This window comes from Barbus barbus, assembly GCF_936440315.1.
Source record: "Barbus barbus genome assembly, chromosome: 5".
In the NCBI taxonomy this organism is placed as follows: Eukaryota; Metazoa; Chordata; class Actinopteri; order Cypriniformes; family Cyprinidae; genus Barbus; species Barbus barbus.
The window spans coordinates 23971025-23984160 of NC_136733.1; the positions used below are offsets into that span (position 1 = coordinate 23971025).

At 46.1% G+C, this 13136-nt stretch overlaps 1 protein-coding gene across 1 annotated transcript in view; it reads right to left on the reverse strand.

Annotated features, from left to right (window-relative positions):
• The window catches only part of LOC306869469 (transmembrane protein 8B-like), a gene marked incomplete at both ends in the record, with an annotated part of 89911 nt that overhangs the window by 7555 nt on the left and 69220 nt on the right, over positions 1 to 13136 (reverse strand). Inside the window, one exon of the mRNA XM_079416243.1 lies at positions 1140 to 1236. Coding sequence (XP_079272369.1) covers positions 1140 to 1236 — 97 coding nt within the window. The remainder of the gene's footprint in view (positions 1 to 1139; positions 1237 to 13136) is intronic.

Below are 13136 nucleotides of genomic sequence, written 5' to 3' on the forward strand. Positions count from 1 at the left end.
ACTTTGTTTTTTCCCACACACACGTTGCAAAGTTTTGGGAATGACATCTGCATATTTATGCGGGATTCGCTCTCGAAGTAGCAGCATATTGATAGCAATAGAATGGACAAAATATGTGAAAATGTGCATTAAGAGAGCACCCCCACTTATTTCAGAAGCAGCCTTAGTGATTACTTCTGGAACCTGGTTGATATGCTTCTATAACTATATACAAAAACAACAAAATACAAATGTACTACATAAAATAATTTAATAAATGCATATTTACAATTTAAGGACTTAACTAAAATAAGTATTAATAAAATTAATAACTAGAGAAGGCTAACTATATTCAGCTTGCTTCCATTTAGTGAGAAAAGCCTCTTCACTTGAATTAGAAAAAAAAAAGCTTTTCTGGTCTTCAGTGATGCGAGGATAACGTTTGAGCATACACACAATATCTGAGTGAGACCCGAGCCAATTTATAAAAGAACAATGTAGATTTAAAAGCACACGTCCAGTTTTGTGCGAGTGAAGGAAATCCGCTTGCGAGTGGAGAGATGCGTGCTCGCGCATTACATGATCGCATAACATTATGCGCTCTCGACATCTATCATTTAGATCACGCTAAAATGCCTAAAATGAATAAAGAAGAGAAGAAAGCGGCCCTAGGCAGCTGCCTACACATGCCAAGATACGCCAGATGCAGTTAGAAATTAACTAAAAACAAGCCTATCGCAAGACATCTGGTAGGGGGGCACCTGGGGTGGCCAGACAAATTTCAGGGGGGGCCGGTGCCACCCCTGGCCACCACGTAGACACGCCCCAGAATAAGAGGTACAGTAAGTAGATATTTTTTACTTAGAATTAATACATTTTTACTGTACTTTAATATATTATCAATATTTTTACTAATAAATATACCACTATAACTATATATTTGCTCATTTAATAATTTTTACTATATACCATATGGTGAGATAACATAATTATTATTGTTATTTATTATTTAATATTAAAAATAAAATGTTTTTACTATTATACTTTAGCATTCCTTTTTTAATAAAATTGCAAACAATATTTAAAAATGTGATGGTGAAGATACAGACTACGTATGGCTTAATGAGCTTCCTCTTAGATTAAATCATAGACTTTCCTACCAGATTCACATGAGACTGACGTGTTGTCATGAAGAGACAGCGGCATCCCATGATTCAGGCAGCCAAAGATCGTAATATTCTCTCCTCTCACTGAAGACTGGAGGGGGAAAAAAGACGAAATAGGTTTGAATCCTGTTAAAGATAAGTGAACATCAAAGTTCATTAAAAAGTTACTTTGAAACACAGACAGTGCGTGGAGGACACAAAGCGGGTCAAACGAGGGTTTGGCAGGCAAAGGAGAAGGCTGTGATATAACCGTTGGAGATGTGATAATTTCATAGAAATATCAAAGGAAAAGAGGTTCTTTGTAGATGAGCTAAAGGCCAATCATCTCCCACAGCAAGCCCCTTATCCACAGACATCTGAAAATAAAGATGTTCGTCCTTGTCTTTCACCCCGTTCATAAATAATACAGAGAGGCCTGATGAATAAGCGAATCCAGGACATGAGGCAAATTAGTGATCTCTCGCACATGCACAAATTGTGGGAGAGAGAGGGGGGGGGGAATAACACTTTGAAGGAAAGTATCATGTTCTCTGACTAATCAGAGTTATTCATTACATTTTATGACAGCAAGCAGTCGGATAGCAATGATAGGCTAATAATTCAATTACATGTCATGTTCTTGGTGCTATCTGAACCCTAAAGAAACCATATCAGTACAAACATGCTCTCTGGGAGCTCCAAAATCTCAACCTTTACTCTTTAATCTGGACCCCAAGAAAAAAATAGTGCTCAAGAGTCTGAATTTGAAAGTGAAAGTGACATGACATACGGCCAAGTATGGTAACCCATACTTGGAATTTGTGCTCTGCATTTAACCCATACAAACCACTCCAGTCTGGCTTTGTTGGTACCATGAAGCTGATCATCAACTTTCTTTGTCAACTCAGGCTTGATCCTGAGTTAATGGAGCGAGTGCACATGAATGTGTGACATCAGCGGCGAACAGCCAATCACAACACAGAGCAAGTGTGATTCACTTCTCGTGAGAGAGCCAGTGAGATTCAAAACTCTTTTGTTAAAGGTTAAGTCAGGGCTGTCAAAACTCGGTCCTGGAGGGCCGGTATCCTGCAGAGTTTAGCTCCAACTTGCCTCAACACACCTGCGTGGAAGCTTCTAGTATGCCTAGTAAGAGCTTGATTAGCTGCTTCAGGTGTGTTTAATTAGGGTTGGAGCTAAACTCTGCAGGACACCGGCCCTCCAGAACTGAGTTTGGACAGCCCTGGGTTAAGAGATTAAAGAATATGAGGAATTTAAACACATTTCCACTGAAGTACCTGTCCATGAAAGAGGACAAATAAAGGAAATTATTTTGCTCTATCAGTGCAGTCACAAGCGAAACTTGTGAAGTTAGTTTATATAGTTGATAATATATACTGATAGAGACTCAAACATGTAAGGTCACATGTAGCCATTTTTAAAGTGTTATCTATTGATTCTACCCCTTATTTATATTACATGTGATCTGTATATATTAATATTCATTTAAAATATGTGCTTTATAATAATTGTTAAACTAAATTGTGTGTAATGGAGTAATAATAATATAAATCGTATTATAATTATGTAAATCATATGTAAATTGTAATTATAATATAAAGCCAGGCAATTTTGTTTAATTTGTAGGAAGATAAACTGGGGGAGTGACTTTTTTTGTGTGTCAGACATGTGTCACTTTCCTCATATCTGATTGGTCCATTTTCAGTTTGAGATCTCTAAACCAGAACATAACCTGCCCCGGAGCAGGTTAGCTATGCAGTGTAAGTTACTATGGCAATGAAAGCAGCTAAAAGTCAAGCCACTTTTATGGTACCTAAAACCCAGGATTGGTGCAAACTAAACTGAAACTTACCTGGCTGGCCAGCTAAACCGGCTTCATGGTACAGGCCCCTGAACTTGTAGAAACAGGCAGGTGGTATTTATTTGTATTATTTACTTAGATGTTTCTAACACATACACTTTAAAAACATGATTTAATTCAATGCCACAAAGTAAAATTAAAGTAATGCCAAGTAAGCTTTGACTAAGTAAAAGTTACTCCAACTTTTACTGGCCAAGCTAAAGTGACTTATTTTCTTTGTTCAACTAAACTTAGGCAAGTAGATTTTACTCGACAATCACAAATAAATTAAACAGAGCAGTAGCAGTAAAATTTTACTTAAAATGTGTTAGTGTAAATTGTTATGAAGATTTTATCAAGTAAATCCTAGAAGTTGTTTTTTTCAGTGCATGTACATATTCCAGGATGACAATACTAAGATTCACCAGGCTCAAATTGTGAAAGATTGACCACCGCAGAGTCCTGATCTTAATCCCATTGAAAAACATTTGGGATGTGATAGAGTCGAACTTACACTGCCTGTCCAAAAAAGGTTAAACACTCTAAAAATATTTCAAATGGACTGCCTTTAGCTTTGATTAGATTGTGCATTTGTTGTGGCATTATCATGCAAGCTTACAGTATTTATTGCCATCAAGGGTTGGATCAGTTCCTCTTCAGGAACTCGAGCTGCGTCAGGAGACGCTTTGGGGAACGCCTACAGCGTAACCGGCTCTGAATACCAATGAAATCTGTCCAATGGATGGGACGGACGTCACGGGCAAGGTGACGGAATGACCAGCTGGTATAAAAGCACGTGCGGTGAAACCGGCGTCAGCTTTCTGTCATTCAGCTAGCGCTCTGTGTTTCTGTCAGTCTTATTTACTGTTGTCTGTCTTCAGCTATGTCTAAGAAGAGCCAGTTTAAAACTTGGAATATGGGAGAAGCGCAATACGAGCTGTGTGTTCCTCCCTGCAAACGTTTTTTTGTGTGCGGGGGATACACACAGCTTGTGTGTGTTTGGCGTTCCCCGCGGCGCTGCCGTCCTTTGGCGGCCCTGCGGAACGCCAAAGGACGGCGCTCGTGGGACTGGTTTGACATGTAGATCTAAAAGACGCATACTTCCATGACTACACCTTAGGAAGTTCCTGAGGTTTGCTTTCGGGGACAAAGCTTACCAATATCGGGTACTTCCCTTCGGCCTAGCACTCTCACCCCGCACTTTTACGAGTGTGTGGGCGCCGCGTTAGCTCCACTGTGGCTACGGGGCGTCCGCATACTCAGTTATATCGACTATTGGTTGATTCTCGCTCAATCAGAGCGGAGGGCGGCTCAACATTGAGGTGTTGTTCTCGCTCACTTAAAAGTGTTGGGGTTAAGACTGAACCCCAAGAAAAGTGTGATTTCTCCATTACAGTGAACCACTTGTCACTACAGTCACTCACTGTCAAGCAGTTTCAGATACTGCTGGGTCTGGTGGCAGCTGCGTCCAACGTGATACCTATTGGCTTGCTGTACATGAGACCCCTACAGTCCCTCCCATCCATTGGACAGATTTCATTGGTGTTCAGAGCCGGTTACACTGTAGGCGTTCCCCAAAGCGTCTCCTGAAGCAGCGTCTCGTTCCTTCGAGGAACTGGGGTTACATATGTAACCTAAGACATTTTTGGCCGAGATCTGGCTTGCCACAGGAACTGCAGGCGGGTTTGCCACAGGAACTGCAGGCGGGCTTGGGAGAGCCGCGGACGGCGATGTCGATCTCCCGCAAACGACGAGCTTGAGGGAGCTGCGGACAGCAGCGGACTCGCGGCACTCGCGGCGATCCCGCCGAACTCCTACACTTTGATGTTGTGGGCTAGGGAGGAAGGACGAGCGGTGACTTCCATGCCGCTGGACAAACAAACAGGAACAAAATAAACTTTCCAAAAAACAAACAAAACAAAACGAGGTGAGTGGGCGCCATTACTGTTTGTGTCTGGTCTTCTGTCACGGTGCACACAGCGCGGAAGAACAAGGAACACGGAGATGAGGATGTAAACTCAAATAATAGTCTTTAATTACTCCAAACAAGTCAGGCCAAGGCAAGGTAGACACAGACAGGAACTGGGAGTAAGAGTAGAACAGACAAAATCAAACTGAAAAAACAGGACTATAAATATCTGTGACATAGGACTGTCTGCAATCATGTAATCTAAATGAACCAAGAGAGTCTCAACCACAGACTTTTATCGAGCCAGTGTTTTTAGTAATCAGTACAACAGCAACTGAAATTTCCTGGCTTCTCTTTTGCTCAATATTCAGTGTGGAGTGCTTTAATGTCAATGCTGTGCCAAGCACCTGTGTTGAGCTGGCCTCAGACCAGACCCCAATCAGGGATGTAAGTTTTTAACAATGACGGATGACCAGCTGGGTTCACTCAAGGAAGCTCTTGGCTGTCATTCAAGACGGTTTAAAAATTAACAGCCCACAAAAGTTTCCTCCATGCATTTCAAAACTGTAGTGACCACAAAACGGTTGACACGTCTGCTGTCAAATGTAAAAGCCTCATCTACCGCAGTATTGGCATTCATTAGACAGGGCAACACCTGATGAGTGGAAAGAATTGATTGCAACAGTAGGAGAAGCAATGATGAGCAGTGTTTGCTGTTAAGAATGAATATTCTGCCAATAACTGGGATAGAATGCATTTTTTTATTCATAATAAGGATTTTGGCTGTTTGGAAACATACTTGTTGATCTTTACTGATCTTTTCTTTTGTGCTATGACGTACGTCCACGGATTATCAAAAACGGATTATGTAAAAAGACAAACAATTGTAGGGGTTCAATTTGTCAGTTGTTATTTGGATGAAGGCAGATCTGAATAAGAAGCCTGTTGTTTACTCAAGGCATGATATTTTGATAAAAAAGTACAAGCCAAAACAAAAGTTAAATTAAACATATGCATGGATGAATTGTTCGCACAAGATTAATAAGATGCATTTAGTAAATAGATACATTACATGTTCATTTGATTCGGACTCTTTTAGAAACACTAATTCTTTTAGAAATGAAACATCTTTATGAGTCGCTGAATCATACACACTGATTCATTTAAAAAAAAATAGCCGATTCGTTGAGTAACAAAACACTACTATGCTTTTTGCTCATAGACATGACTATTTTCATTGGCAGAGCAAAAACAGACAAAGTAACTAGCAATATTGGGTCTAAAATGTAAGTTACTTGATATTTAAATTCCTGTTTATTAAACTGCTGTATAAAGAAAATGTCACCCTCACAATTGTGTTGTTTTCTGAAATATCATCACTCTTGTGATAATGCATGAATATAAATAAAACAATACAAAGCATCAAAATAAACACAAAATTAAGTAGCACATTTTATTTAATTGACTGTCCTTAAACACTGGCCAAACTGAAAGAATTTTATGCTGCCAGAGTAAAACGGCTGAATTACATCTAATTTAGGGAAGCACAGAGAGCTTAATAAATTTAAGAACAAAAAAAGAACAATGACAGCCAGATGGGGGGAAAATCGAGGTAAATCAGATTTAAAAAAAACTCTGTCTCTGCTCTCCTTTAAAGCTGATGGGGTCCAGTTATTTAGGTCTGTTTCAGATCTTCTCATGTGACAGTATTCTGAACTTTCTTCAACTTTTCATCTTTAGTCAATGGAGTACAAAAAAAAAGAAAAGTATTTTAACTGCAAAGTCTTTCAACTGCAGTGCCATTAGAATCAGGCTGGCTTCCCAAAGCACTAAGAAAGATATTAGTTGCACTCAAGTACTTAATCTCTATGGCAAGTATCCCAATAGCGTTGTTATCTAAGCAGTGCGTGAAAATATTTGTAAATTGATAAGAGCCTCTGACTACTCGTAACCCATTACAACTTGGAACTTTTCCACTTACTTTTGTAGTTTATTAGGGAAAAGGGACACATAATAAACACTACTAATACATCTTTATTATTGCAAAGTTATTGTACAATATAATCTATAATAAAAAAAGCGTTGGTTAAAAAATGTTTTTTTAAAGCAATAATGCACAGTCTGTGCATGTCACAGGTTTAAATTTTTACATAAATACAAAAGGGTATAAATTTGCATCGGCCTTATCTGATAGCATAACTAACCTATTAAATAGTGGGATGATGAATTATTATTAACAACAACAACAATAATAAAAATCTTCTTCAGTAAAAATTTAATTTAATTTAATTATTTAAAACATGAGATTTGAAGCAGCATCACCTAAATGAGCGCACACACATACAGTGCAACCTACATATTAAGTGTCCAACACTCATTAACTGCCACTTAATCAGTCTACATGTTGGTTGTCATTCCATTGTAAAATAAGAAGTTAAGATAATCTTCTAAGTGTAATTTGTAACATTATCTGAATGTCTTGCAACAATTGATTTTTACTGTACTGAATTTTTACTGAAATGCTATCCAATTCACCTTCTGTTTGCAATATTATAGCCTTGCTTACTAATTACAAATATGCTATTTTGTTAGTCCTCCCGAGGCTGACATTTTTTGTTTGTCAGGTTTTGTCTTTAAAATGCCTTCTGAGGGACCCGGTACATTCACAGCCTGCCTTTAGACTTGAAGGACATAATTACCTCGGGAGCAACGAGCACTTGGTTCCTGCAGAAATCACTTAAGACCTGACGGCAGGCCTGAGTCCGACTTGACCTCAAACTGTCCATGAGAACCACTCAGAGCAGCCAGAGGGGGGACGATTCAACACACACACACACACACACACACACACGCACAGATACACCTTCACAAAGGGTGGGCTTCCTCACATACAAACATACACACTTTTCCTATCCTCTGGCCTGTACTGCAGCTCATTAGCCCAACACACTGGCTCAGCTCTCACCTCTTGGCTTTCTGTCAGCAGTGCATGTCTGCTTGAGGACAAACTCATGAGCCGAAGGGACTCTGTGTATGTGTATGTCAGAAAAACTGCCAAAGTGGTGGGCTAAACCAATTACAATTAAGCAGGTCCAAAAATTCTGAGAGGTTAAAAAATATATTTATGCTAATTATCATTCAAAAGTATGGGTTCAGTAAATCCATAATTGAACAAAAGAGACAGTCTTTCAGAAAAAAAGAAGAAACTTTTTTTTTTTTTACATTCTATTCATGAAATAATACTGAAAAAATGTCACATTTTCCACAAAGAAAAAAAATTAAGCAGCACAACTGATTTCAACACTGGTGATAATGTTTTTTGAGCACCAAATCAGCAGAATAGACTGATTCCCTTCCAGGAACGTCGAGCTGCGTCGGAAGACGCTATGGGAACGCCATCAGCGTAACCGACGCTCTGAATATGGTCTACACCTAGTCCGATAGAAGGGCGAGGCGTCACGGGCGGAGTGACGTCACAACCAGGAAGTATATAAGCATGTGAGGCAGAGCCCGCGTCAGCTTTTTGTCATTCAGCAAGCGCTCTGTGTGTTGTCAGTCCATATCTGTTTTGTGAGTCTTATTTAGTGTTGTATGTCCTGAAAAGAAATTAGACATCCCTAAAGCCAAGACCAAAACAGGGGGCGATCCTAGATCGCGTTTCAGATTGTGTGCTAGTCCACTGCCTGCGTTATGAAAAAAAAAAGCATTATGAGCGGGGACACACATGATCTGTGCGTGGTCTACCTGAGTGCGGAGCGCGAGGCAGCGGCTCTCGAGGAAGCTGACTGCCCGCATTGTGAGCGGCTCTCGCTGCGCACACTCCGCACTCGGAGGGCTCTCTTCGAGAAGGTAGTCTTTGTGAGCTCCCCGTGTGGTGCTGGCCCCGCTTTTGCCTAGGCAGAGCGGCGGCTGCGCTCGTGGGACTCACAGGCTGATTTGGCGAACGAGAGTGAGACGGGAATGTCCCTATCTCCTCCCGTATCCGTCAGATCTGGCGCCCCGTCTCGCGGTTCAGAAGCGGTCTCTTCCCCCCGAGACGAGGGCTCAGCACTTCGTCTGTCTTCCTCCGAGGAGGTTGACGTGACGAGCGTTGATGAGGTTTCGCCGCCTCTGTCGCCCCAATTTATATAGAAGGAAAGCGAGCTCTCCACGCGCTGTCGGCCCCGCTTTTGTGCAAAAGAAAGATAGAGCGGTGGCTGCGCTCGCACGGCTCGCAAATGGATCAAAACAAATCCAGCGCCCGCTCTCTGTGCTCGGAAGCGGTTCTCTTCCCCAGAGAGAGGGCTCGACGCCCCGCTTGTCTTCCTACCGAGGAGGTGGATGAGAAATGATGAGCGTTGTAAACTCTAGTGTTGCACAAGCACAAATAAAGCCAGCCCCACTCTGCCGAGGCAGAGCGGCGGCTGCGCTCGTTGGGCTCGAGAAAAAAAAAAAGGCTGATCTGGCTGGCGGGCATATAGAAGAGAAGAGAAAAGAAACTATCTTCTCCCGTATCCACCAGATCTGGCGCCCCGTCTCGCGGTTCGGAAGCGGTACTCTTCCCCCCGAGACGAGGGCTTGACGCTGCGTCCTCCGAGGAGGTTGATGTGACGAGCGTTGACGAGGTTTCGCCGCCTCTCTCGCCCCAGTGTGAGGAGCCACAAGAGCCTTCAGTTTCCCCCGATCTCCACCGAGGTGTTGAGGGATTTGTCTGTCAACCCTGCAGTTCCAGGGCACGGCAGGTCCCAGCGAGTGTTTTTCTCAGAATTCCCCGCCGGTAGTGACTGCGGGCCTGAGAAACTCGCCTCAGTTGCCAGAGACCGCGTCTCCCTCCGAAGCTCCGCAGCGAGACAGCGGTCTGGCCATTTCTCTGACACCAGAGGTCAGTTTCGAGAGCCTGATTCCCTTAGTAGACCATTGGGCAGTGAGCTGCCGAATGCGTCTCTTTGGGCCCTGCCTGGCAGGGTCTGGTTCGTTCAGAGGTCCTGACGGGCGAGCCCCAGGACTGCGGAGGACGACCCCTACTGGGGTGGAGCGGCTTACACCGCGGCACACGGTGACCGTCTCCCCTCGGTGTCCTCCGGGGATCTGTCTGTCAACCCTGCAGCTCCAGGGCACAGCAGGTCCCAGCGAGTGCTTTTCTCAGAATTCCCCGCCGGTAGTGACTGCGGGCCTGAGAACCTCGCCTCAAGCGCCAGAGACCGCGTCTTCCTCCGGACTTCCGCAGCAAGACAGTGGTCTGGCCATATCTCTAACACCAGAGGTCAGTCTTGAGAGACTGATTCCCTTAGTAGATCATCTAGCGGCCAGGCAGCGGCTACCAGATGTGTCTCTTTGGGTCCTGCAGACGGTAGAGCATGGTTATTCCATCCAGTTCGATGGGCCACCTCCGCCGTTCAACGGGGTTTGCGTGACTACGGTCCGCCCCGAGCAGGCTCTGGTTCTGGGACAAGAAGTCGACAATTTTGTAAGGAAGGAAGCCATCGAGTGGTTCCTCCTCACGAAGTCCACGCCGGCGGCTCAGCCGGCACGTCATTGTTCCAGAGAAGGATGAGGGGCTGAGGCCCATACTGGATTTGGGGTTCTGAACCACTCAGCCAGAAAGCTGAAGTTCAGGATACTCACTGGCAGGCAGATCGTGTCTCAAATCAGGTCCGAGGACTGATTTGTCACAACAGACCTCTCCAGGTACTCATCCTTCCCTTTCACAGGGAGTTCCTGAGGTTCGCTTTTGGGGGCAAAGCGTATCAGTATCGGGTTCCTCCTCTCGGCCTTACACTCTCACCCCGCACTTTCACTAAGTGTGTGGCTGCGGCACTGGTCCCGTTGCGACTGCAGAGCATCTGCATACTCAATTGCATCGACGATTGGTCGATCCTCGCTCAATCAGAGCGGGTGGCGATTCGGCATCGAGGTGTCGTTTTCGCCAACGTGAAAGATTTGGGGGTTAAGACTAAACGCCGAGGAAAGTGTGCTTTCTCCAGCTAGAGAACCACTTACCCAGGCGTAGTGAGGGATTCGACCACGATGCAGGCTCGTTTGACCCCTGCTCGGATCGAGTCGATCCTCACGGCAGTCAAGAGAGTGCGAGAAGGCCAGCCATTCACTGTCAAGCAGTTTCAGAGACTGCTTGGGCTCATGGCAGCTGCGTCCAGCGTGATTCCTTCTGGCCTGCTGTACATGACGCCCCTACAGTTGTGGCTCAAGACCAAGGGGTCTCCCTGAGGGGAGACTCGCTCCGCGCTGTCTAAGTGTCACGCCGCTGTCCGTGCCTTAGACATGTGGAGGAATCCTTGAGTCTTGTCTCAGGGCCCGGTGTTGGGAGCTCCTTGTTGCCGCGTTTCGCTAGCGACGGACGCTTCCCTCACCGGCTGGGGTGCGGTCATGAGTGGCCACCCTGCCCACGGTCTGTGGAGTGGTCGCCACCTACGTGGCATATCAACCAGCTAGAGATCCTAGCCGTGTTCCGTGTGCTCAGGCACTTCCTCCCAGACCCAAGAGATCACCACGTGCTGGTGCGAATATGGGAGCAGACGTCCTGTCGAGACAGGGGCTGAGGCCCGGGGAATGGATGCTTCACCCCGAGGGGTGAAGCAGATTTGGAAGGCTGTGGCCAGGCACAGGTGGACCTCTTCGCCGCTTGAGAGTTAGCGCAATGTCCCCTCTGGTTCTCTCTAGCCCCTCCAGCTCCTCCGGGACTGGACGCTATGATACAGACGAGGAGACCGAGGCTCCGTCCGTACGCCTTCCCCCCCCGATCGCTCTGCTCCCGGGAGTTCTGGAGAGAGTGTGCCAGAACGAGGTCAGCCTACTGCTGGTAGCACCGTTCTGGCCGGGCCGAGTATGGTTCTCGGACCTGATTTCTCTTCTCGACGGCACCCCGTGGCCGGTGCCGATCAGGAGAGATCTCCTCTCACAGGCCGGGGGCACCATTGTGCACCCCCGCCTGGAGCTATGGAAGCTGTGGGTATGGCCTCTGAGGGGGCACAACTCATAGTTTCCGGTCTGTCAACCGAGGTTGTCGAGACCCTCCTCCAATCCAGAGCTCCCTCCACAAGGAAACTGTACGCCCGGAAGTGGAAGCTTTCACTTCTTGGTGCGGAGACCGCCAGCTCGACCCAGTCTACTGCCCGATTCGCGCAGTCCTGGAGTTCCTGCAGGCCCGCTTCTCCGCAGGGTTAACCCACTCCACTGTTAAGGTCTACGTGGCAGTTATCTCTTTGTACCACGCCCTTAGCGGTGGCCAGTCAGAGGGCAGACAACCCCTAGTTACACGTTTCCTCCGGTGCGCTGAGGCTGAGGCCTCCGGTACAATCATGCGTCCCGACTCGGGACCTGGCTGTGGTTCTGAGGTTCGGTGCGAGCACCTTGAGCCTATCGAGGAGATAACAGATGGACTCCTCACCATCAAGACCGTCTTCTTGTTGGCCATCACTTCTCTGAGGAGGGTGTGTGGCCTGCAGGCCCTGTCTGCGGCCCCTTCGATGGTGACTATGCTCCCGGTTCGGCTAAAGTCTTTCTCTACCCCTGTGCGGGGTACGTACCGAAGGTTCCGGCGGTCATATCACAGCCAGTCGTACGCCAGGCCTCTGTCCTCCTCCCTTCGGGGAGCCCGGCCAGGAGAGGCACAACTGTATGTGTCCAGTGTGAGCACTGGGCACGTACATCCACAGAGCTGCCCTGTGGTAGGTGGATGATGGATGCTGTCTATCTTGCCTACGAGGCCTCTGGGCTTGCCCATCCGTTGGGAGTCAGAGAGCACTCAACCAGAGGTATGGCGGCCTTCAGGGCCTTTTTGGACAGATGTACCGATCAGGGCATCTGCAACGCTGCTGGGTAGTCCACGCCCCTGTCTTCGCCAGGTTACGACCTCGACATCCGAGCCACTACAGGCTCTTCTGTCCTCTTGGCCTGACATCAGGCAGGGACTTGTCAGTCTGGCGGCGTTGGTATAGCGTTCCCATAGCGTCTTCCGACGCAGCTCGACGTTCCTGGAAGGGAACGAACCAGGTTACGTATGTAACCCAGGTTCCCTGAAGGGAACGAGAGCTGCGTCTCGCAGCCATACTTCCGGCATCCCTGCCAGCGCTTGCTTCATGACATGAAGCTGACGCGGGCTCTGCCTCACGTGCTTATATACTTCCTGGTCGTGACGTCACTCCGCCCGTGATGCCTCGCCCTTCTATCGGACTAGGTGTAGACGATATTCAGAGCGTCGGTGACACTCATAACAAAAATGACAAGCCATATGAGATTTAACTCAAAG